At 34.7% G+C, this 24,802-nt stretch overlaps 1 protein-coding gene across 1 annotated transcript; it reads right to left on the bottom strand.

Annotated features, from left to right (window-relative positions):
* Positions 1–1,485: 1,485 nt before the first annotated feature.
* Positions 1,486–24,522, bottom strand: slc6a15 (solute carrier family 6 member 15). Its single transcript, XM_073850086.1, has 12 exons — positions 24,373–24,522; positions 21,535–22,015; positions 17,814–17,971; positions 17,520–17,646; positions 17,217–17,398; positions 11,267–11,377; positions 8,285–8,526; positions 7,970–8,159; positions 6,284–6,476; positions 4,915–5,074; positions 2,982–3,144; positions 1,486–2,716 (listed from the first exon to the last, which is right to left on the bottom strand). Exons 2-12 carry the CDS (start codon positions 21,842–21,844, stop codon positions 2,327–2,329), a joined length of 2,226 nt encoding a protein of 741 aa, XP_073706187.1. The 5' UTR covers positions 21,845–22,015; positions 24,373–24,522; the 3' UTR covers positions 1,486–2,326.
* Positions 24,523–24,802: the final 280 nt, after the last annotated feature.

Here is a 24,802-nt window from a genome sequence, read left to right as displayed (position 1 = left end):
CCAGTGTTTACAAAGTGAACGTGCAAAGAAGATCAAACACCCTTTACAAAAAAGGTAAAACAGCTATGAAGGATGATTTTGAAATTGAAGGATGAAATGAGATGGGATTTTTTCGACGCACCCTGTCTTGAACTGGAATGGACAGCCGAACATTTGAGGTTAAAGAGTATGTAATTTTTATTTATTTTTTAGAAAATAACATCGTTTCACTAGATAAGACCCTTATTTCTGGACCGGGATCATTTAGAGCCCTTTGAAGCTGCATTTAAACTGTATTTTGGAAGTTCAAACTCGGGGGCACCATAGAAGTCCACTATATGGAGACCATTTCTGAAATGTTTTCCTCAAAAAACGTAGTTTCTTTATGACTGAAGAAAGAAATATAACATCTTGGATGACAAGGGGGTGAGTAAATTATCTGTAAATTTTTGTTCTGGAAGTGAACTACTTTAATAAAACAAATGCCTTTCCAGAAAATCCCTTATATGAACAAAGATATCCAGCTGTCGCCTTAGCTGATTTTTTTTTTTTTTTTGTAAAAAATATTTTTACAACAGTAATGCTATATGGTTTTTCTGTGTTCTTCAAGCCATCTCAGGTATATTTCATATTTATATTCTAATCGACATAGTATTTATCACTGTGTAGAATACTATAAATTAAGAATCGGTTCACAGAAGAAAGTTAATTCAAACACTCGATCGACAAATAATGAAAGTTTGAAGTAAAAATAATATGTAGTTATTCTCATTAACAGTTCGCATTTTAGTCTTTTCTGATTAGTACAATTTTTCCTATTGAATGCATGGTGTTACTAATTGTTAAAAAAAAAAATACCATGATTTATTTATTTATTTTTAACTTTTCAAGATTTATATCCACCTTATTTTTCCGTTTTCTGTGAATGTGCGAGACTTCCGGTTCATTAGCTGCTGTAGGGAAATAACGAGAAGAATAACCAAGTGCAGTAAACGAAAAAAGTCATTGTAGTTAAAAAAAAGTTGAATCTGAAATTTTAGAACGTTAAAAAAAATAATTACATGTTTTCAACCACGTTTACACACTGCCTCTAAAACTTTTGTCTGTCGTAAAAAAAGTTTTAAAGACTTTTTTTTGCATTTTCGCATCTGTAGAAACCATTTTGATAGGAAAGGTGATGACGAATATGAAAAAAAAAACGCATACGAAAAATTTCGACTCATTGTGCAATGACCTTGAACCTGTTTGCACTACAAACCAGTGTGTTCATAATTAGGATAATACATTAAAATAATATGGTAAGACACACCAATTTGCAATATAACTAGTTGTTTTACAGCTAAAATTCCTGGAAGCAGATGAGACCGGAAGCCGCCTGCTCTTACAGGGGAAAATAATATAAATATATTGTGAATTTTTGAGGCAATGAGAATCATGTAGTGAAATATCTAATTTGCCAGTCAAGTTATTGTGGAGTGCAACAAAGTAGCAAAGCCAAACAGTGTGTCTGAATCCTTTTATCATTTAATCTCAATATTGAGAAAGGAAATACTGCGTCATTGAGCAAATTCATGAAAAAAATATTTACAGGAAGAGGGAGAAGTCTCAAGACTCCTTACAATGATAGCACATCAGCAAACATACAATCAAAAAAACAAAGTCAGCGGACTGGATTTTTAAGCAGTTCTTACCAAACAACATGATCTGTATTCCAAACTATATTTGAATAATTTTATTCATAATATATTTACAGAATACCTTAAATGTACAACATTCACGCCTCGTATTCTATGAACAGTTTTAGAATGAATTAGGCACACATTTTCGAACAATGAGTTAGGGTTGTATTAAATGCAATCCATACATCGATGTACAATGACTCAACTACATCCAAAGAAAAGTATTGCATGGTTTTCCACGTTTTTTACGCATACATTTACATTCTAGACTTTCCCAAAGCTGCTAAGCTGCTTCTAATCTTGATTTTTGTGGACAGTAACTGCCCTGACTTGCAACATCATCTGTACAAATAGCCATTCTACAGTAGAGCATAAACCAGGGGTGGACAGGCCCCTACAGAGGCGGGTAAGTGCGTGCAACAGTTGGGGCAATGGGTTGGGATGGGGGTAGGGGGCGTTAGTGCTAACTACACGTATAATACAATTAGAAACTTTTGTAGTAGACCCGTGCGAAAGGAAGATGGCTGTTAGAAGAGGTCTATAGGAGAACGCTGTCTGTTAGCATTCCCATTCATCTCAATGTATCATGATTGGTTACTCAGGAGACTGACATTTGAAACTTGAAGGGCAAATGAAATGACACTGGTCCTCACAGTTACATACGGCCTTCACAAATCAGATTCAGGCATGTCCGGAATGTCTGTAATGTTCGGCATTATGTATCCAGTGCTGCAGCTACCGTTGAGCGTGATGTCTGTGGCCGAAGCAGGACCGCTCTTCTTACGGTAGTTGGCTGGCATGGGCGACGGGGCTTCGCTCGGCGTCTTTGTGTTGAGGAGACTTGCGTCATCTTCGTCTTCTTCCCTGGTCCTACAAGCGGTGTCTTTTATAATGCGCCCTTTTTTATAGGAGATGGTGGACAGGGCTCCTGCGTTCTCGTCGATGATGTTCAAACAGCGCAGAATGAAAACCACAGGCACAGGGAGGATGGCGGTGACCACCAGTGAGATGCAGACAGCCAGGCCCCAGGGCGGATAGCTGAGAGACTGTTCATGAGCCTGGGAACAGACAGAGCAATTGGATTATTCTGGCAAAGGAATAATTCCACTTTAATCCTGTGGATTGAAGGCCTTAGAACTGACCCAGGCTTAAAGGAATAATTCAACTTTAGTCTTAACTAGTTTGATGTTTACAAAAAGAAATAAGAGGATGCTTACAGGTGAAGTAATTACAAAAAGTATGAATAGAGTTCCTATGTTCTTCCCTGTATTTTTAAATTGCATATTGGCCTCTTTTCTCATAGTTTTATTCAAGATTACCCACCAGGTGTTGGTTCCATGCGCTGTAGCTAGGTGGTGACAGTCCCAGTTGAATAAGGCTTGCAGCCAGAAGACCCAGCAGCAGCACTGGTGTGATAAACTTCCACATATAGTAATAGTAGCGGTATGGAGTGAAACCAAGCATGTCCTTTAGATCTTCAAAGAACCTGAATGAACCCACAGGAGACAGAGATGCATCAATGGCACAATCACTGCGAATTGCAATAGAGTTGACAGCAAGACGGCAACGCAACTATGCATGTTTAGGGCCTAGAAAGGTACTAAGGACATTGTTAAAATAGTCCATGTGACATCAGTGGTTCAGCCGTAATTGTTGAGAAAAGAAACTGATGAGAAAAGAAACTGATGAATAAAGTGGTTATTTATGATTTCTTTGTGCACAAAGAATATTCTCATAGCTTTATAAAATTATGGTTGAACCACTAATGTCACATTATTTTAACAATGTCCTTACTACCTTTTTGGGCCTTGAACATGTCAGTTGCATTGCTGTCTATGCAGGGTCAGAAAGCTTTTGGATTTATTCAGAAATATCTTATTTTGTGTTCCGAAGATGAACGAAGGTACTACGGGTTTGGAACGACATGAGAGTGAGTAATTAATGACAGATCTAAAATTTTTAGGTGAACTATCCCTTTAAATGTCTTAACTTTAGTCTAACATAACTTAAGTTTTAGGTAAAAAAAAAAAATCCACAAATACTTAAAAATACATTTAAAAAACAACCAGGTACACTACCAGTCAAAAGTTTAAAAAAAAAGAAAAAAAGAAGAGGTTTTCTGCTCACCAAGCCTGCATTTATTTGATCCAAAGTACAGCAAAAACAGTACCATTTTGAAATATTTATTTATTGAATATATTTTAAAATGTAATTTATTCTTGTGACTTCAAAGCTGAATTTTTAGCATCATTACTCCAGTCACATGATCTTTTAGAAATCATTCTAATATTGGGATTTGCTGCTCAAAAAACATTTATTATTATTATGCTGAAAACCGCTGAGTAGATTTAGATTTAGTATTTTTTTCAGGTTTCTTTGATGAATAGAAAGTTTAGAAAAACAGCATTTATTTAAAATAAAACTCTTTTTAACATTATAGATATTTTTATTATCACTTTTGATCAATTTAACGCATCCTTGCTAAATAAAAGTATTCATTTCTTATAGAAATTATACTGATTCCAAGCTTTTGAATGGTATAGTGAATAATGTTACAAAAGCTTTTTATTTCAGACAAATGCTGATCTTTGGATCTTTCTATTCATCAAAAAAATCCTGAAAAAAATGTACTCAACTTTATAAATGTAGAATAATAATAAAAAATGTTTCTTAAACAGCAAATCAGCAAATATCAGCAAATCAGTAATGATGCTGAAAATTTAGCTTTGATCACAGGAATAAATTACATTTTAAAATATATTCAGATATAAAGCAGTTGTTTTAAATAGTAAAAATATTTCACAATATTAGAGCTTTTGCTGTATTTCGGATCAAATAAATGCAGGCTCGGTGAGCAGAAGAGAATTCCAAAACTTTTGATTGGTAGTTTATTTAGCTTTAAAATCACATGTTGCCCATTTTTCTCAGATTTCAATCAAGATGATTCAATTAGTGATGTGTCAATGCCTCAATCAATTCAAATTCAAATAGACTAGCATTTGCTTCTGATTTATGGATTTGTTAAAGTGTTATTTAATTCTGTTGTAAAGCAGTCTGTAGAGGTTTTATGATTACTTTTTTTAAAATGATAATTTAATTACAATTTTATTTTGTCTTGGGTTGGTATGGTATGTGATCATAACGTGAAGTGAATGTTTATATACAGTTAAGAACAAGTACTCTTCATAGCAATATGACGCTCATGACACTAGAGGGCGCTGTAAGCTGTCTGATAGAGGAAGAGCGCGTAACATACTTGTCTGTGCCGTACACCCAGGCCACAGCAACGTTCTCCAGAAGAACAACGATGAGGAGAGGCAGAGTAGCAGAATAGTCGTCAAACATGGCTACAAAGTAGTTCCCAGATCGCTGGACAAATAGTAAACCGATACAGAAGGCAAGTACACAGCAACCAACTGTAAACAAAACAGAGAAATAACGTTTGTGATATAGGGGATTATTAGAAACCAAGAGTCGAAATGAAAAGCTGTATTACGGTTTTCACAAAAATGTTACTCAGGACAACGGTTTTCAACTATGCTGATAAGAAGAAACGTTTCTTGAGACCAAATTAACGTATTAGAATGATTTCTGAAGGATCATGTGACACTGAAGACTGAAAATTCAGCTTTGCCATCACATGAATAAATTACAATCTAAACATATTAAAATAGATAGTACTTATTTTAAATTGTGATAATATTTAATTCTGTGAGGATGTTCTTGTCTTGATTTACAAATAATACTAATAATACTAATATGATGTGTTTAAATCTCTGGTCACTGAAAGTATCTTTCAACTATTGACTATTGCATGGCCTGAGTGTATTCCTTATTGCTGAAGCCTTGTGATGACATGAATTGAACTTTTCAAATCTACAAATCTAGCATAGGCTTCAAATAAAGATCTATTGTATTCTGAAACTTAAAGGAGTAGTTCACTTTCAGAACAAAAATCTACAGATAATGTATTCACCCCCTTGTCATCCAAGATGTTCATGTCTTTCTTTCTTCAGTTGTAAGGAAATTATGTTTTTTGAGGAAAACATTTCAGGATTTCTCTCCATATAATGGACTTCTATGGTGCCCCCGAGTTTGAACTTCTAAAATGCAGCTTCAAATGGCTCTAAACGATCACAGCTGAGGAAAGAAGGGTCTTATCTAGCAAAAAAATTGGTTATCTTCTAAAAAAAACAATTACAATTTATATACTTTTAACCACAAATGCTCGTCTTGTCTAGCTGTGTACTGAGATTAAAAAGTATATAATTATAAATGTTTTTAGAAAATAACCAGTCGTTTCGCAAGATAAGACCCTTCTTCCTCGGCTGGGATCATTTAGAGCCCTTTGAAGCTACATTTAAACTGCATTTTGGAAGTTCAAACTCAAGGGCACCACAGAAGTCCATTACATGGAGAGAAATCCTGAAATGTTTTCCTCAAAAAACATAATTTCTTTATGACTGAAGAAAGAAAGACATGAACATCTTGGGTGACAAGGGGGTGACTACATTATCTGTAAATATTTGTTCTGAAAGTTAACTACTCCTTTAAGCAAATATGAACTAAAGGATGCTGCCTTTTCTCCATATAGCAGAATCATGAGTTTTTTGTCTGTGACTGACCTGTGAGGTATTCCTTTCGTACTTTAAAGGTGTCCACAATGGGGGTGAGGATGCCCTGAATAGTGCCGAACATGCTGCCCAGCCCCAGATTGACCAACATGAGGAAAAACATGACGGACCAAAAAGGCGAGGCTGGAAAATGGGTCATGGCTTCAGTGAAGGCGATGAAGGCCAAGCCTGTGCCCTGCACAGCCTGTAAGAAGAAAGAAAAGGTAGGATTATTGGATGCTTTCAAAAACATGAACATGTAAAAGCACATAGAAATACAAAGCAAATGTGTGTAGTAAAAACCTGGATGAGTACAAGGACAAGGTTTGACTTGTATCATAGCAACTTGTTTTGCATCAGCAAACATTACGTAAGTAAAAACATATTAGCATTAGATTGCTGCTATAATGATGTTCACACATTTGTTGATGTACTGTTAAAATGCTGTATTTTACTTGAGGCCGCTGCATCAGTTACTCAACAGGTTTTCGTGTAAGGGTTTACCTCGAAACTAGCAGGAACTGACAGAAATAGATTTGGGTAAAAGACAACACATCAAAGCAGCAGGAGTAAAGTGTCTGTGTATAGAAGGAGACTCGTATTCTAGAAGACTACGGTGGTTCGTGTAAGTGTGTATGTGGTTTAATCTCATTATGGTATCACCTCAGCCAACATATGCCGCATTTATTTCCGTTTGTTTCATCATGCAGTGCCTCTTGATCACCCACACACCTCCTTCCATGACAACACAGCAGAAATGTGCCTTCATTATTGGCCACTAAACTACTACTTCCTCTGCAGTTCACTTTATTGTGGTAAAACAAAATCTTAATTTTTTTAAACCATTTTACATCTGTTTGTGGGTCAATTACAAATAAGGATGTCTGAGATTATGAAAAGAAGCATTTTTCAGTATGTTTGAAACAAGTCTCACACCAAGACTTAATTTATATAAAAATGTGTACAATTTATAAAAATAAAACAGTTACTACAATTGTTAAACAGTTTCTCAATTAATTTTATTTTAAAATGTAATTTATTCCTGTAATGGCAAAGCTGAATTTTCAGCAGTCTTGAGTGTTGATTGATCCTTCAGAAATAATTTTAATATGATAATTTGGTGCTCAATAAACATTACTTATTACATATTATAAATTCTGAAAACAGTTCTACTGCTTAATATTTTATGGAAACAATTAAAAATATTTTTAAATATTCTTGGATGAATAGAAAGTTTAAAGTAGGTCTTTACTTTCACCTTTTATTGCATACTTGCCAAATAAAAATATTAATTTGTATTAATTGTACCCCAAAGTTTTGATCAGTAGTGTGAATAATTTTCAAATTTATTTATTTATTTTTACAAATATTGTGAAATTATGTTTTCTTGGGGTTATTCCTTTTGACATTTGAAAACCTTGCTAAATTTGAAAATAATCTGAAATACTGATATAAAAAAGAAATGAATGACTGTATTTTGTATCTCTCAGATTTTCTAATAGCTGTGAAGTATGGATTATGTGTTTTAAAAGAACACATTTTCATGAAGAGTGCTCTTTTGTGTTGTATTAACTTTCAAAACAGCTGACTGGAGTGAGAGCGTAGCTACCAGGGTTGAATTCCATGGAAAGTTTGTGTGTATCAGTTGTCTCTTAGGTTTCCCCGAGGTGTATCAGTTCACGTCAAGCTCCTCCTCACCTTGTTCAGTTCTTCTTTGATGTCGCAGTTATCTAAACCTAGGCGTGGGTAATCGTTTTCCATCACGCCCCGGATAATGGTGGTCATTTGCTGGTAGTCCTCAGGGCTAACATTACTGAAGTTAATGTGGTGTGGGATCAAGCTTGGATTGATTTCTTTTCCAAGGAAATCAATGATTTTCTTTGTGTTCCTAAGAGACATTAAAACAACAAAGAAACTATAGGTCATTTGATCTGTATACAAGTGTATTTTAGTATTATTCTGAATATATTCTACTAAACTGCTTATTAGGGTTAATTTTTGTTTTGAACTTACATTTCCACACATTTAGCAATCATGATGTTAGCTTTGAAGCCCAGTACAGCGAACACGACCAGAGTGGCTAGCACTGAGGTGAAGAAGTTAATGAAGGAGACCAGCACAGCGTCGAAGTGGCAGTTGTTGTCTCGCTTGTTGTAGCTGGAGAAGGCGATAACACCTCCGAAACCAAGACCCAGAGCAAAAAAGACCTGAGTGGCAGCTTCACGCCACACTTTGGGTTCCAGCATGATTTCCAGCTGTAAATAAATTATGCAGTTATTGTTTGTCACATGCTCAAATGGATACAGTGATAAGATTTTTACTTAAAATATCTGTAAAACATCTGAAAATGTATTAATCTGGTTATGATTAATGTCTGAGGTAAGTCATTTTTAAATTTCTTTTAATCATCATATTGACCGATATATAGATTTATTTTACTTTAAACATTGGTCTACACAAAACATATGTGACACCTGGACCATCTGAAAGCCGAATAAAAAGTTTTCCATTGCTGTATGGTTTGTTAGGATAGGACAATATTTGGCTGAGATACAACTATTTGAAAATCTGGAATCTGAGGGTGCAAAAAAAATCTAAATATTGAGAAAATCGCTTTTAAAGTTGTTCAAATTAGGTTCTTAGCATTGCATATTACCAATCAAAAATTTCGTTTTTATATATTAACGGTAGAAAATGTACAAAATATCTTCATGGAACATGATCTTTACTTAATATCCTAATGATTTTTGGCATAAAAGAAAAATAGATAATTTTGACCCATACAGTGTATTTTTGGCTATTGCTACAAATATACTTAAGAATGTTTTTTTTGGTCCAGGGTCACATAAGAACATATAAAAAAATGTCTAAATATGACATTATTATAAGAACTAAAGCTAAATTAAAGTTTGATTTTTGTGCTTCAGCTTTAACTTATTTAATATATGTTATCAAAATAATCACATAAGTTAAAGTTGAAGCACAAAAATGACTGGAAATAAAAACTAAAACTGAACTAAAACTTACAATAAATTAAACCTAAAGATGATTATTAAAAGTTAAACTAATTGTTAAAAAAAAATTAAAGAAAAAAATGCACATAACAACATCACATAACAATTTATTAAAAAAATAATAAAAAACTATAATAGTATATAAATATGTAACACCATGACCTATGGACTTTCTGGAATATAATAAAAAAAAACTTTTGGGGAGAAATGTATTTTTTGGGAAATATCTTGTAATGGAAATGCACACAGGTTTGGAGCAAAATACGATAAGTGAGTAATTTTCATTCATGTGTGAACTATCCCTTTAAATGTAAATATCAACATAGCTATTCAGCAGTTGCATCCTTGATATAAAAAATGTAAAATAAGCACTAACTGTCTTCCAAAAATGAAAATTCTGTCATTAATTACTCGCCCTCTTGTCTCATGTACTTTTTGTGCACAAAGAAACCAAAAATGACAGCTTTATTTACAATTTCTTCTCTTCTGTGTCAGTCAGCATGTGTTCATAAAAGTACCACGACACAGAAATTGTTGAATAAACCTGTTTTTTTTTGGTTTCTTTTGCTTTTACGGTTGAAATGCTGATGTCACATGGACTATTTTAACGATGACCTTACTTGCTTTCTAGGCCTTGAACGTATCAATTGCGTTGCTGTCTATGCAGGGTCAGAAAGCTGTCGGATTTCATCAAAAATATCCTAATTTTTGCTCCAAAGATGAACAAAGGTCTTATGGGTTTGGAATGACATGAGGGTGAGTAATTAATGACAGAATTTTCTTTTTTGAGTGAACATATAGAATTTAATATAATAAGAAAAATGTAAAACATTTAATTAACAAATTGCAGTCTCTTTTTTAGCACATTTTAGTTACTAGGGCTGGGTATTGTGACCAATTAGGCGATTCGATTCAACTCTTATTTTTATGGTTATGGCTATTAATATTTCATTTAAAATGTTAGTTTTGCAGACATGGGATCCATATTTTGATATAAATGCTGGTAACTGAAACTCTCCTACTTAAGTTTATTACTGAAATGCACATCTACATTTATAATAAAGGTGCACACAGTTGTTTATTTTAAACAACTTTTATTTTAAATGAACTCTGTAACAAAAAGTCATAAATATCTGCATCCATTGTACACCATGTAAACAAACAGCAAAATGCACATTACTGTAAAAAAATTAAAAGACAGTAACAGTTCTTAACTACAGCCTAATCATTTTTGATCACCAGATTTTTCTGCAAAAAAAGCAGCTGATGGTGACACCTTAAGGACGAGAGGTGAATATTCATATCCTCTTCCGTGAAGCACGCGCATTAAGAATCGATTCAGGGATTTCCCGAATCTATATCGTTGCGTTAAACTGAAGATCGATTAAAATCGGAGAATCTATATTTTTTACCCAGCCCTATTAGTTACAGTGCAGTGTTTGTAATGGCTGTGTTTAAATGATCATCTTGTTTAACGCAATAGTATTTCTTTTAAAAAGCAGAGGCTACATACTATCATTTAATTGTTTGTTACACAAACCACCCACTGATAAGACTCTGAAGCGACACATAGCACAACAAGGGACACATTGACAGCCCCTTGCACTGAAGAGAAATGTGACCACATCTTGTTGTCTGTGTGTTGGATGTGTATTGTGTAAAGTAGCTGGCACAACAAGACAGTCTGCTAGGTTTCAGTCTGTGCTGATGGAAGAGTTAATTCATTTCTGTTGAGTCACATCACAATTGCATGCTGGGAAATCTGGCTGGGGTATTGTTTCCATAGATACGTCTACTGGTCTCCACCGGACTGAGACGACGGATACACATGGGAATTAGTAATGGATGATTACCATAATTCTCAATAAATTGGATTAATTGCTGCTGTATGAACCAGAGCATGTAGAGTAAATTGGTCAAACCATTGTCGTAATGTGTCATCTGCTCACACGTACACAGATCATGTCCTTTAGGGTCTTACCTTTGGTGTAAACATGTGGATGATGCCGTCAACAGAACCCTTGAGCAGGAACGCACGAGCCAGGAAACAAATAAGCACCACGTAGGGGAACAGAGAGCTGAAGTACATCACCTGCGATTAGACGTAACCAAACAGATTATCAAACAAATTTCAGTGTAAAATGTGAATTACATTTGTAGTACTACAATAACCAAAGAAGGCCAGTGATTTCTGTTATATATGATAATTTGCATGTTTTTCTCTATGATAAAGTTTCTTAAAGGCATAGTTCACCCAAAAATAATAACTCATGATTTACTCATCCTCAATTCATCTTATGCCGAGTTCAGACTGCATGATTTTAGCCCCGATTTTGACTCGCCGACAGGTTTTGAGAAATCGCCGACAAATGCCCGAAATCACAGGCAAATCGCTGCTCGTTCACGCGAGTGACAATCACACAGTGTGAAATATCAAAGACGCGATCTGAGAGAATCGCCGACGTGTCGCCAACACCCGTGAGATATTTGGCATGCTAAATATCTGGACCTGTCGGCGATTCAAAATCATGCCATGTGAAAGGTGATCTGACTGAAAATCACATCGGCGATTGCCTTCAGCCAAAGAGACAGCAACATGCAGGCCAGCGGGAAGTGGGGGGAGGAGTTACGAAGGTATAGACCACAATATCAACAAGAATAGCTTCGGCTTCTTTTCTTTCCGCTGCAAATGAGTGCACATGCAATTTGTATGATAAGCTTCTTGCGGGCTACCATTTTTTTTTATAATAATACAGTCTCACGTGAGAACTTGCACGCCTGACCTCGCGTTGTTTCCATGTCACTTCTCGCGTGTGTTTGGTTGTGAGACGTAGTTTGCGGACCGGGACAAAGTTGTGGGCGATTCTTCCTATTGTAAAGTCATGCAGTGTGAAACCCCCTGTCGCCGAACCATCGTGCAGCGTGAACACAGCAGCGACGGAATGCCACCCCAGATAGTCATGCAGTGTGAAAACATCTGTGACGCGATTGCTTTGAAAATCGTGCAGTCTGAACTCGGCATTAGATGTATGACTTTCTTCTTTCAGATGAATGTAATTAGAGTTATATTAAAAAATGTCCTGGCTCTTCCAAGATTTATAATGTCACTGAATTGCTGTTGATATTTTGAAGTCCAATAAACTGAATCCATCCATCGTAAAAGCTGCCATAATAAATGCCTTCTGAAGTGAATTGATGCATTATTGTTAGACAAATACATACGACAGTTAGTGGAAGCTAGAGATTATGGTTTATAATGTTTTAAATATGGATATTTTTCTTTCAAAAACGAATTGGTTCACTTCAGAGGCCCCTGAAACCATGTTGAGTACTTTTTTATGATGGATGGATGCACTTTATTGGACTTTAAAATCTCAACACCCATTCACTGCCATTATAAAGCTTGAAAAGAGCCAGGACATTTTAATATAACTCAGATTGTATTTGTCTATAAGTAGAAAGTCATATAGGCTACACATAGGATGGCTTGAGGGTGAGTAAATTATGAGGTAATTTTCATTTTTGGGTGAGCTATCCCTTTAAGGCATCTGCTAGCAGACTCTTTAGCCTGAATGCCACATGTGAGTGTAAATGAGTGAATTTGAGACAAAGCTACAGACTTTACTGTGCTTTGTGTATAATGTTATATGCATTGTACATCTCAGATAACTAAAAAAGCTCTGATCTGGCAAGTCCATTCAGTCTGAAACATATTTCCAAAATCATGGATGTGGATGTGGTTTCGAAAAACTGTGGTATTTTCTTTTTCAGAGTGCAGCTAAATGCATTTGAGTCAGATATTTTTTTTTTCTGCCTGTCCGAACAAAGCCTAGACTTAAGTGTCTACTTATCTTGACAATACAAGGATAGTCATCTACAGAATGAAAAAATGAGATAATGCTGATTACGGTTTGTTGAGGAATGTTGTAACCAAAGTCTTATTTCTTTAAACATGTACATCAAAAGAAATAAGCTGTTAAGTTGCCTCTCTCGTTGCCTGAGATCATTTGTGACTCTGCACTTACAGTTATTTAAAATAAAAACTAAAGCTATTAAAAATTCTTGAAAATTGAAATAAAGCTAACATATAATAAAATATAAATATTAAATACTTTTAACTTAAAATTGAAGTAAATAACTGAATAATAACTAACTTAAGTAAAGTTTAAGTGCAAAAAATATTAAAATTAAAAAAATGGTAACACTTTACAAAAAGGTTCATTAGTTAACGTTAGTTAACAACATTAGTAAACATGAACTAAGAATGAGCAATATTTCTACAGCAGTTATTAATCTTAGTTAATTTCAGCATATACTATATATTATTAAAATCATAAAAAAGTTGTGTTTGTTAACATTAGTTAATGCACTGTGAACTAACATGAATAAACATTGAATGACTGTATTTTTATTAACTAACTAACTAACTTATTAACAAAGATGAATAAATATGATAATAAATGTGTTGTTCATTGTTTGTTCATGTCAGTTAATACATTAACTAGTGTTAACAAATGACACCTTATTGTAAAGTGTTACCATTAAAATAAATTAAAGCTTTATGGAAATACAAAACAATGATGATAGTAAAAACAGACAAACTAAAGACTAAGGCACACACAATTACTAGGACTTTAACTAAATATCAGATAAAAATAAAAACAAATTAAAAAATTAATAAATACTATAATCGTATATAGATGATACAAAATACATAAATAATACTAAACTGATCTCTTCAGTCAGCACTGCATCCTGCAGTCTTTTATTCAATTTCTCCCTGTTCCAACTTGTATTTCCTGAACTTTTTCTGAAACGTTACTATTGTATTATCAGTAATTCTCATGTTTATCACCTCTTTTTGATAAATCCCTTGATATATTCCTCATTTGTAAGGCGCTTTAGAAAAATGCCTCTGCTATTTGAATAAATGTAAACTTAAATAATACTTCAGTAAAACTGATGTGACTCAGAATCCAGCGTTACTGGGAGCGGTTGCTTCTCTTTCTAGGGATTCACTAAAGTCATGCAGTCACACCCCAAACATAATTTCATAATTTTATACTTTCGAGACTTATAATTTCAGCACTTAATAATTGGCTTATTTCTTAAAGCCCATGTATAATTTATGGGTTCATATTTTTTATTTGGGTATTTTTCCCTAAAACAGCCATAAGTTAGTTGCTTATGATCATGAATACGTCTACAATGGACAGACCATGTTCATGATGTCATAGTAAACCTGTTTAACACTCACATTTATGAATTTGGCAGACATTTTTATTTAAAGTCACTTACATTGCATTGTCGGTCGGTGTATATTTGATCAGTTCATGCATTTCCTGGGAATCAAACCCCTGACGTAGGCATTGCTATAGAGCCATGCTCTGACATGTAATAACGTGGGTTTAACAAGCTAATTTCAGTTAAAAAGCACTTTTTAAAGTAAACAAAACAGCTTTTCTGTAAGAATTACATAGATGATTGACATTATTGGCTTACTTTGATCTTGCTTTTACTGCATGACCATAGCGCTCAAAAGGCTATTGACTCATCTCTGATTCATCAAGGGTGGACCAGAGTAAGAACAAAGCCTAAAGTTTAACTATCCCACAGCTTAGAAGATTAAAAGACACACTTTCTTTGTGGCTTACCAAAAATGAAGCCTCAAGAAGGTTTTACAAAGATCCATTAAATCAGTCTACCCATATTCCTGCAGAAACAGCTTTAATTCTACAGTAGAGTATCCTCAATCACCAATAATTGTAGTTGAGTATGGTTATTGGGTGCAGCTCCACAGAACTGTGAATGGGGATGGTGCACATAAAACCATGGCAACTAGCATTACTATGCTATTTGTGCACACAAAATTACAAAAAGGAAAAAAAAGGAATGGCACTGTAAGAATTACACTTTCTGGGAATGTTGAATGAGACATTTGTATTCTTTTGTGAGGTAAATCCCAGATTAGGCTTTAGACTATCCTTATCCCCTGCAGAGTATAGTATGCTATATCCCCATACTATGAAATCCTTACTGACTGAGGGGCCACACTTAAACAGTAGAAATCCATCTGCTGTCCCTTTAACTGGGAATGGATTATATGTTTACCAGAAACCTCTATATATGATCGATCATAAGCAAACGTCAATTTAGTAATATACTTTGCACTTTGTAATGTATTTTCTGTGTGGTTATTGAGACATTTTTCTTTTAACATATACACTAAAAATACGTAGTCAGATATAAACTCGCAATTCAAACTTTTTTCCTCAGAATTGCATGACATAGACTTGCAATTGTGAGTTATAAAGTAAGAATTGGAAGAAGTCAGTATTGCAGGATATAAACTTGCAATTCTGACTTTTTTTCTCTCAATTGCGAGTTTATTTCTCACAATTCTGACTTTTTTTCTCTCAATTGCGAGTTTATATCTCGCAATTCTGACTTTTTTCTCTCAATTGCGAGATATAAAATTGCAGGATATTAACTTGCAATTCTGTTTTTTTTCCTCAGTTCCGATTTTATATCTTGCAAATCTGACTTTTTCTAGTAATTCTGACTTTTTTAGTAATTCTGCAAGTTTGTATGTCACAATTCTGACTTTTCTAGCAATTCAGATTTTTTTCTCTCAATTGCGAATTTATATCTCACAGTTCTGACTTTTCTAGAAATTCTGACTTTTTTTCTCAACTGCGAGTTTATATGTCACAGTTCTGACTTTTCCTTTCAATTGCGAGTTTATATCTTGTAATTCTGACTTTTTCTCTCAACTGCGAATTTATATCTCACCATTCTGACTTTTCTAGCAATTCTGACTTTTTTTCTCAACTGCGAATTTATATCTCACAGTTCTGACTTTTCTAGCAATTCTGACTTTTTTTCTCAACTGCGAGTTTATGTGTCACAATTCTGACTTTTCCTTTCAATTGCGAGTTTATATCTTGTAATTCTGACTTTTTCTCTCGACTGCGAATTTATATCTCACCATTCTGACTTTTCTAGCAATTCTGACTTTTTTTCTCAACTGCGAGTTTATGTGTCACAATTCTGACTTTTCCTTTCAATTGCGAGTTTATATCTTGTAATTCTGACTTTTTCTCTCAACTGCGAATTTATATCTCACCATTCTGACTTTTCTAGCAATTCTGACTTTTTTTCTCAACTGCGAGTTTATGTGTCACAATTCTGACTTTTCCTTTCAATTGCGAGTTTATATCTTGTAATTCTGACTTTTTCTCTCAACTGCGAATTTATATCTCACCATTCTGACTTTTTCTAGTCATTCTGACTTTTTTCTCTAAATTGCAAGTTTATATCTCGCAATTCTGGACTTTTTTCTAGCAATTCTTAAATTTTTCTCTCAATTACGAATTTATATCTCATAATTCTGACTTTTTTCTCTCTCAATTGCAAGTTTATGTCTCAGAATGCTGACTTTTTTCTCTCAGTTGCGAGTTTATATCTGGCAATTCTGACCTTTTTTTCCCTCAATTGTGAGTTTATATCTCGCAATTTTGACTTTTTTTTTCAGATTTTTTTTCTCAGAATTGTGAGATATAAACTAATGCTAAATTTCCCCAAATCTGACCTGAAGAAATAAACTCATCGACTCATAAACTATCCCTTTAAGAGGTTTCAATCCTCACACGATTTGATCAGCTGCCCAAAGTGAACTGGGTCAAAAGCACATTCATGCAGAGTACCACATGTGGGCTTATCCGTATGGATGCTGCATCATGTTTCACAACATCACACAGGCATGGATCACATGAGAACCTGATGGTTCTCACTAACATAGGAAGGATCAGTCTAAAGGTCAGTGTTTCTCTCTGTGTTGCTTTTAAGACATTCCTTGAGGTCTCGGCTGACTTTTATTGTGTGGCCAAAGGCAAACTTTCCTAGACAAAAATGCAAAACACTTTTCTTACCTTTCCAGAAGACTGGATACCCTTGATCATAGCAAGACACACCATGGTCCAAGCAGCCAACAGGCACAAAGTCATCCTCCAGTTAAGTCCTCCGCTCTCAGAAATGGAATCAGAGATGTCCAGGGCCACACGATACCAGTAGTACGTAGTGGCTGAACTTTTCTCACACTCTGGTTCGACATCTACACATTAAAATGATTGATCAGAAAAGTCCTTTAGTACATTAAAATATAGTTTCTGTCCAAATAATTGTGTTTTAAACATTAAATGTGTAATTTCCGGTCCTTCTTTAAGTTGTCTTACATGTATTAGTTTTGTTTTTGACCAGGGGACACTCGTGCCAAGGAAGAGGCTGCTGGAAGGACTGCGAGAAGTAGAAGAGACTCCAGCCGATGATGACGTTGTAGTAAAGAGCCACAAAAAAGCACACCTACAATAACAGAGAATGCAATCAAATGTATGGGGTACACCATCTATAAGTCTTTAAATGGTTTAATTAATTGCCTTTCCCTTGAGCAAAGACAGTATCCAAGTTTGGCTATTTCTATACAGTGCACTTGAATTATGGTATGTCCTTATGAAAGCACTGATATTCACCAAACAGCTGGCAAAGCCAATGCCACCCAGACGTGGGCTGATGTAGTTCCACACTCCAATACTGCCTCGTCGGATGCGCTGGCCCACTGCTAGCTCCAGGAAGAAGAGGGGAATCCCTATCACCAGCAGCAGAATGAGGTAGGGAACCAGATACGCTCCTACAAAGAGGAGAACTTATGGTTATGACTCTTAAACTTCCACACTGGTATATACAGGACTTGAGATGTGCAGTATGTCAGATACAGTATATTAATGCCACAAGTGACAGTATATAATTCATTTAAAACAATTAAGTGATAGTTCACCCAAATATAAAATATATGTCAATTCTGGTACTCTCTTGAACTGACAAAGACTGACACGGAAGAGAATAAATTGTTAAATAAAATGATAATTTTTGTTTTCTTTGCGCACAAAACATTTTCTTGTAGCTTCGTTACACTAAGGTTGAACCACTGATGTCACATGAACTATTTCAACAGATTTCATGAAAAATATCCTAATTTGTGTTCCAAAGATGAACAAAGGTCTTATGGGTTTGGAATGACATGAGGGTTGGTAATTAATGACAGAATTTTCATTTTTGGTTGAACTATTCCTTTAACCAAATCAAATGTTTTTCAAGGTCAAGGTCAGTCTTTGACTATTTTTAAACTGCTGTTTTTGGTGTCATATATTTCACCTAAACAAACACAATTGCTTTGTTTTTGGTATTATACTTATTTGTTTCTAAATAATTACATTTCATTTATTTATAATAATTATTTCTTAATGTATTTTTTGGGTTTATGGTTATTTATAATGATATTTATAATCATGTACATTTTTTTTGCTGTTTCCATTTTATTTTAGTATTATTTTTTAGTATTAATTATTATATTAATAGTATTTATTCATATTTTTAATAAGATATTATTTTTATATTTCCAGTTTGCATTTTACATTTAACTTGCTTTCATTTGCATTAAATTATTTAATTTTTAGTGGTTGCAGTACTTCAAACTTCAGTTAGTTACCAAGGCAAATTTTTTATTATTATTTATTTTTTTATTCATCTCATATTTCAATTAATGAAAACTGTTTTTATTTTTAGTTAACAATAGCAACATTGATCCAATCTTACAGTATTTTACAAAATATGAATGAATGGTGTAACCCACTGGGATTAATTGCAAATATTTTCTCTCTTGACTTAAACTGTTTACAGAGAGCCAAAGAAGGACAAGACTGACATTTTAAAACTATTCAAGCATTGCCAATGGCACAGGATAGCACATTCCTTCCCAGTGCCTTATGGGGAATGACTTCAATACAATGGCATTGCTTTGAGAGTTCTGTAGGGCTGCTGCTTCTCCAACATGTTGAAGTCATGTGCTTTAACAACACTGGAACCTACTGAGATTCAGACTACTGTAATGATTTTTAACACCACTGTTATATTTAGATACATCTATTTTGATACATAAACTGAAGCATCATTTACAAAGAGGAAATGACAGGTATTCATCAAGATGTGTACTACCTGTCAAAAGTTGTTGATGTTGATGAAGATTTTTAATGTTTTCTAAAGCCATCTCTTCTGCTCACCAAGCCTGCATTTATTCTGATTTGCTGCTCAAAAAACATTTATTAATATTATGTTGAAAACGGTAGTTTTAGTAAAAAGTAGTAAAAAACGTTTTATTTTTTTTGATGAATAGAATGTTTAGAAGAACAGGAATTATCTGAAATAGAAATCTTTTGTAACAATATAAATATCTTTATCATCAAAAAATAAATAAAAGCATTAATTAAAAAAAAAAATACCGACTAAGCTTTTGAATGGTAGTGTATAATGTTACAAAAGCTTTTTATTTTAGATTTAGGATTAGGATCTTCCACTGTTCTAAATGTTGATGATAATAACACCAATAAAAAAACGTTTTTTGAGCAGCCAATCAGCATATTAGATGGATTTCAAAGGATCATGTGTAACTGAAGTAAGGATGCTGAAAATTTAGATTTGATCACAGGAATAAATTACATTTCAAAATATATCCAAATGGAAAACAGTTATTTTAAATAGTAAAAATATTTCAATTTTTTACTGTTTTTGCTGTACTTTGGATCTAATAAATGCATGCTTGGTGAGCAGAAGAGACTTCTTTAAAAGAAAAAACATTAAAAATCTTAAACTTTTGAATCTTAAACTGGTAGTCTATGCACTGCAGTATATTTTATTAAAAAAATAATAGAGTTTTTGTTTTTATATTTTCTGTTTAGTTGCTTAGTTAACATTTTTGTAATTGTATGTTTTTTGTCATTTTAAGTAGTTTGTTTTTTTGTATTTTTATGGTTATAGTTTTAGTTTCAGTTTTGTTGGGTGCCAACCTTACAGTCCAGGCTTTGGGTAATGTCATTAACAATTTCAGGCCATTTAGTATCGATTCTCTCTGTTATATAGGCTTAATCCAATTTCTGGAGCTCGCACCTTACCCAGACTTTGCTACGTAATGAAATGGAAGAGCTTTGTCAACGATTTCAATGTTTTAACTAATAAAATAATTTATTAATCAACTTTATTGTAGCCAACAATAGGAATTTACAAGTCTTGTGCCCAATTAACTTTCAAATCGTTTTTAGAGTGTTTTCCATTTTGTTTAAGATTTGTAATGTAGGTCATATTGAGACACTGTGGGATGCTGGCGGAAGAACTGGTGACTCTACAGGTTGTGCATAAGATGACATCTGGCAGACTGAGGCAGCAAAACGTTGTAGGGGTGTTTCTTTGAGGACAAAACGTGCTGTCATTGATGGCACACAGATGGTGCAGTGTTGTGGGTGCTCTGCCCTGGCAAAGACAGAGACAGACACGGCCCACACACAGTGGCCTATTTAATCTAATTACTGATCTGCACAGCAGGGTGGCCACACTCACTTATTATAACCTGGAAAGTAAGACATGGCAGGGTTGTGGTCAAACTCAAATGCAGACAACATGTCTTTGAAACAAACTACTGTATGACTATACAGTACAAACACAATAGTTACTACTATATGAAACCCAAAAGTAAGACAGATGCATGCTTTATAAAATGATAGCTTGCTTCTCTTCCGTGTTTCTATCTGATACAGAAGTCATTGACTTTCTCTGAAAGTGTCTTTTGCAAATGAAATAAGGAGAACAAAGAAAAAGACACAAGTAATCATATCTAATGCATGTCATTGCTCTCAGGGAAACCAGGGTAAGGAGCTGTAATCTGCTTTCTCTTGACATTAAACAGCTTTGTATAATCAGAGATGGGTAATATAACCTGTGATTATCCTGCACAAGCAAAACGATTCATTTCAAGGCCATACCTGCCTGTTGTGGGAATTCAGATCTCTTTCTCTCTCAAACAACTAATTCTAAGTTGTTTTTATTGATTGATATATTCATTGATTGTACTATTCTAACTCCAGTTACTCTAGCCAAAGGAGTTTGTGTTGACTAAAAATGTGTTGCTTAGTTATAATATGAATTATGATACCCCAAAATGGCATTTTATTTGAACTCTGCGTTTTCTCGAAAGACCTCTGGCACTGAAAACACACTGACTAGACTTGAAGAAGGAAGTGAAAGAGGAAATGCATAATGAGAACTTGCAAAAGAGGTGTCAGGCATATGTCTGACTTTAGGTTGTAGGTGTAAATGCAGTTCTTTTGTGTCTAAGCGTGTGTCAATTCGTTCATCGTAACCTACCGCCACCATTTTTCTGGCACAAATAGGGAAACCTCCAGACGTTGCCCAGGCCCACTGAGAAGCCCACCTGGGCTAGGATGTACTGGAGTTTGCTGCTCCAGGCAGGCCTCTCTTCTTCCTCCTCCTCTTCCTCCTCCTCTGAGCCTTCCTCAACATCCCGCTCTTTATTCTGTTTAACATCTCCTACCATTAGAGAGCTCTTCTTAAAAGAGTCCTCACAGTTGTCTTCATTGGAGAGCAAATCTTTGACAGATTCCGTAACTTCGTCATCGTCAATCTCTCTCTTGACGTTTTTGCTGTTTTTGGGCATTTGAAAATGTCTTTTTTGGCAATGGGGAGGGAGAGATTTTTTTAGGAAGTCCTTTTCGGCAGGGCAGGTTGAGGTCAAAAGTATAAAGGCAGGTCAGAGAGTGGGATTTAGTCAATGGAGGAAAGTGTGGGTTGACAATATTTATCTTCTCATTTTTACGCTACAGGTTTCCTGTTAGATACAAAAACAAAGAACAGAAACTAGACAGGTTAATTCCCCTGGCATGATGCAATGTGTCAATAATTTGCATGATTTTTTAATACTTTTCGCTAGACGGCACCCTGACATCTTCAGCTTTTTCAAAACTCCTGCCCTCTAAAGACATATCAGTCTAACTCAATGCTAATGGTGACTGACAGGCAGACGCAGTTGTTTTTTAATTAGCTAAATAAGCGCAGGCCCCTCCTCCTACTTTATATCCTATATGGATGAGACAAGTGTAATTCCCAGAAAATATTAGGTAGTTTGGATAATTAATACATTACGGTTGAGGTCAAAAGTTTACAGTTTGCAGAATTTGCAAAAATGTTAATCATTATACCAAAATTAAAGGAATCGTACAAAATGCATGTTATTTTTTATTTAGTACTGATATTTCACATTAAATATGTTTACATATTGTCCACAAGAGAAAATAATAGTTGAATTTATAAAAACAACCCTGTTCAAAAGTGATTCTTAATACTCTTGTTGTTACCTGAATGATCCACAGCTGTGTTTTTTTTTTGTTTAGTGACAGTTGTTCATGAGTCCTGTTTGTCCTGAACAATTAAACTGCCCGCTGTTCTTCAGAAAAAATCCATAAGGTCCCACAAATTTATTGGTTTTTCAGCATTTTTTCTTTGAACCCTTTCCAACAAAGACTGTATGATTTTGACATCCATCCTTTCATACTGAGGGACTCATATGCAACTATTACAGAAGGTTCAAATGCTCACTGATGCTTTAGAAGGAAACACGATGCATGAATTTGAAGATCAGGGTAATAAAAAATATGATATTAAGGCAAAATAAGAAAAATGTACACATCTTCATTATGTTCAAAAGTTTACACCCCTGGCTCTTAATGCATCATTTTCCCTCCTGAAGCATCAGTGAGCATTTGAACCTTCTGTAATAGTTGCATATGAGTCCCTCAGTTGTCCTCAGTGTGAAAAGATGGATCTCAAAGTCATACAGTTATTGTTGGAAAGGGTTTAAATAGACAAAAAATGCTGCAAAACCAAAGAATTTGTGGGACCTGAAGGATTTTTCTGAAGAACAGCGGGCAGTTTAACAGTTCAGGACAAACAATACTCATGAACAAAAAACACAGCTGAGGATCATTCAGGTAACAACACAGTATTAAGAATCAAGTGTATGTAAAATTTGGAACAGGGTAATTTTTATAAATTCAACTATTTTCTCCTGTGGACTATATGTAAACGTCTTTTATGTGAAATTTCTTATTCAGGTCGGTACTAAATTAAAAATAACATGTATTTTGTATGATCCCTCTTATTTTGGTAAAATAATAACCATTTTGCAGATTCTGCAAGGTGTATGTAAACATTTTACCATTTGTTACCTTTATTGTAGTCACAGAAAATGTTATGCACAACGCAAAGGCGCAACACGGTATTTTCAGTGGCAGGTGGCTGTGAGTAACCATCACTCGCTTATTCCATCCTACATTAAATGTCACTCAAGCCAACTGGATGCTTCGGAACACGATCATATTTCGCATCTAAATAATTTAGCCCGTCTTTGGAGCACGAGGTCTGTTCATTTGCATACGAACCCAAACAGACAAGAGCGCGCCTTCTGTAGTCACGTGGCCGCAGCGCCCCAGAACAGCAGGTGTGGATGCCGGTTTCGCAATAGATGGTTAGTAAATAAAGAAAATAATAGTAGTTATGTTATTAAATCGATCCTTTGTGGCTGAGAAGCTATGGTTTGTATAGTGTGTACAGAACCACGAGTGTACAAGTGTGAATGATGCTGCGCGGGGCCGCGCTCTCACAGTCGCTGCTCGTGTGATAAATAGATTTTTCTCAAGGCTGCACCTTTTTTTATAATCCAGCCTCATGTAGAACACATTTTGGCCTGTTCGTTACTGAATGTACTGTATAATTTTTTTTTAATTCGCTTATTCAAAAATAAAACGGCTTTTTTAAACAAGGTCATGAAATCTAAATGCGCTTATGGTGACAAGAATATAGCCTAATGTAAATAATTTGTTATAATCAAAGACAATATGTGTACATCTGATTTAAATCCCGCTTATTTCAGGAAAAATTATGAGGCGGTTTTATCATAGCCTACTGGCTGAAAATAGGCGATTACGCGTAAATAAATCATTATTTACGAATGACACACAATATATATTTATATAGAACTTAATTTTAGACCCCCCGGCCGAATTTACTATGTCACCCATGTGCGAGATTTCATCATACACACTGCATGTGATTGCGCAGCCGTTCTCTCATCACCCCGTAGCCTATGTTAAATCAGCATAATTAAAATAGAAAAAAAAATCACCTTACCTTATAACGAATCAAAAGGAAATGAGCTTAGGTTTTGAAATCGACTGTTTCGGCTTGAAGGCGGTTTATATTCGATGGTTTGGATATATTAAAGCTCATATACAATCTGATGGAAATGTGATGCAGGAGGCGCAGATGCTCTACTGTCTATCCGTATCGTCCGACCCACAGGAAATTGTAGTGGAAACTGATTTGAGTTCCCTGAAGAACTCAACTAGGCGTGTCTTATGTGGGCTATAACCGTAATCGATTTTACCAAATCAAACAATATGACAATATTGCATCGCATTTTGCTTCAAACTGCGTTTGTTATGTTTGTAAAATTATTTTACATCTAAATCGCCCACCCCTATTAAATGAAACAGAGTGGTACAACCCACTATAGCGCCCACAAGCTGGTTTTTGGGGTGTACCGGTATTGTAACCTCGT

Source organism: Garra rufa, chromosome 11 (genome assembly GCF_049309525.1).
Source record: "Garra rufa chromosome 11, GarRuf1.0, whole genome shotgun sequence".
NCBI classification, from domain to species: domain Eukaryota; kingdom Metazoa; phylum Chordata; class Actinopteri; order Cypriniformes; family Cyprinidae; genus Garra; species Garra rufa.
Note: the sequence above shows the minus strand (reverse complement) of the source record. Positions and strands in the feature narration are given on the sequence as shown.

Coding starts and splice junctions, on each gene's coding strand:
- slc6a15 (XM_073850086.1), bottom strand. CDS start 21,844: ATGCCCAAAAACAGCAAAAACGTCAAGAGAGAGATTGACGATGACGAA. Junction 8,527..11,266: donor TCCACATGTTTACACCAAAG/GTAAGACCCTAA, acceptor ATTTATTTACAG/CTGGAAATCATGCTGGAACC. Junction 8,160..8,284: donor ATTGCTAAATGTGTGGAAAT/GTAAGTTCAAAA, acceptor AATGTCTCTTAG/GAACACAAAGAAAATCATTG.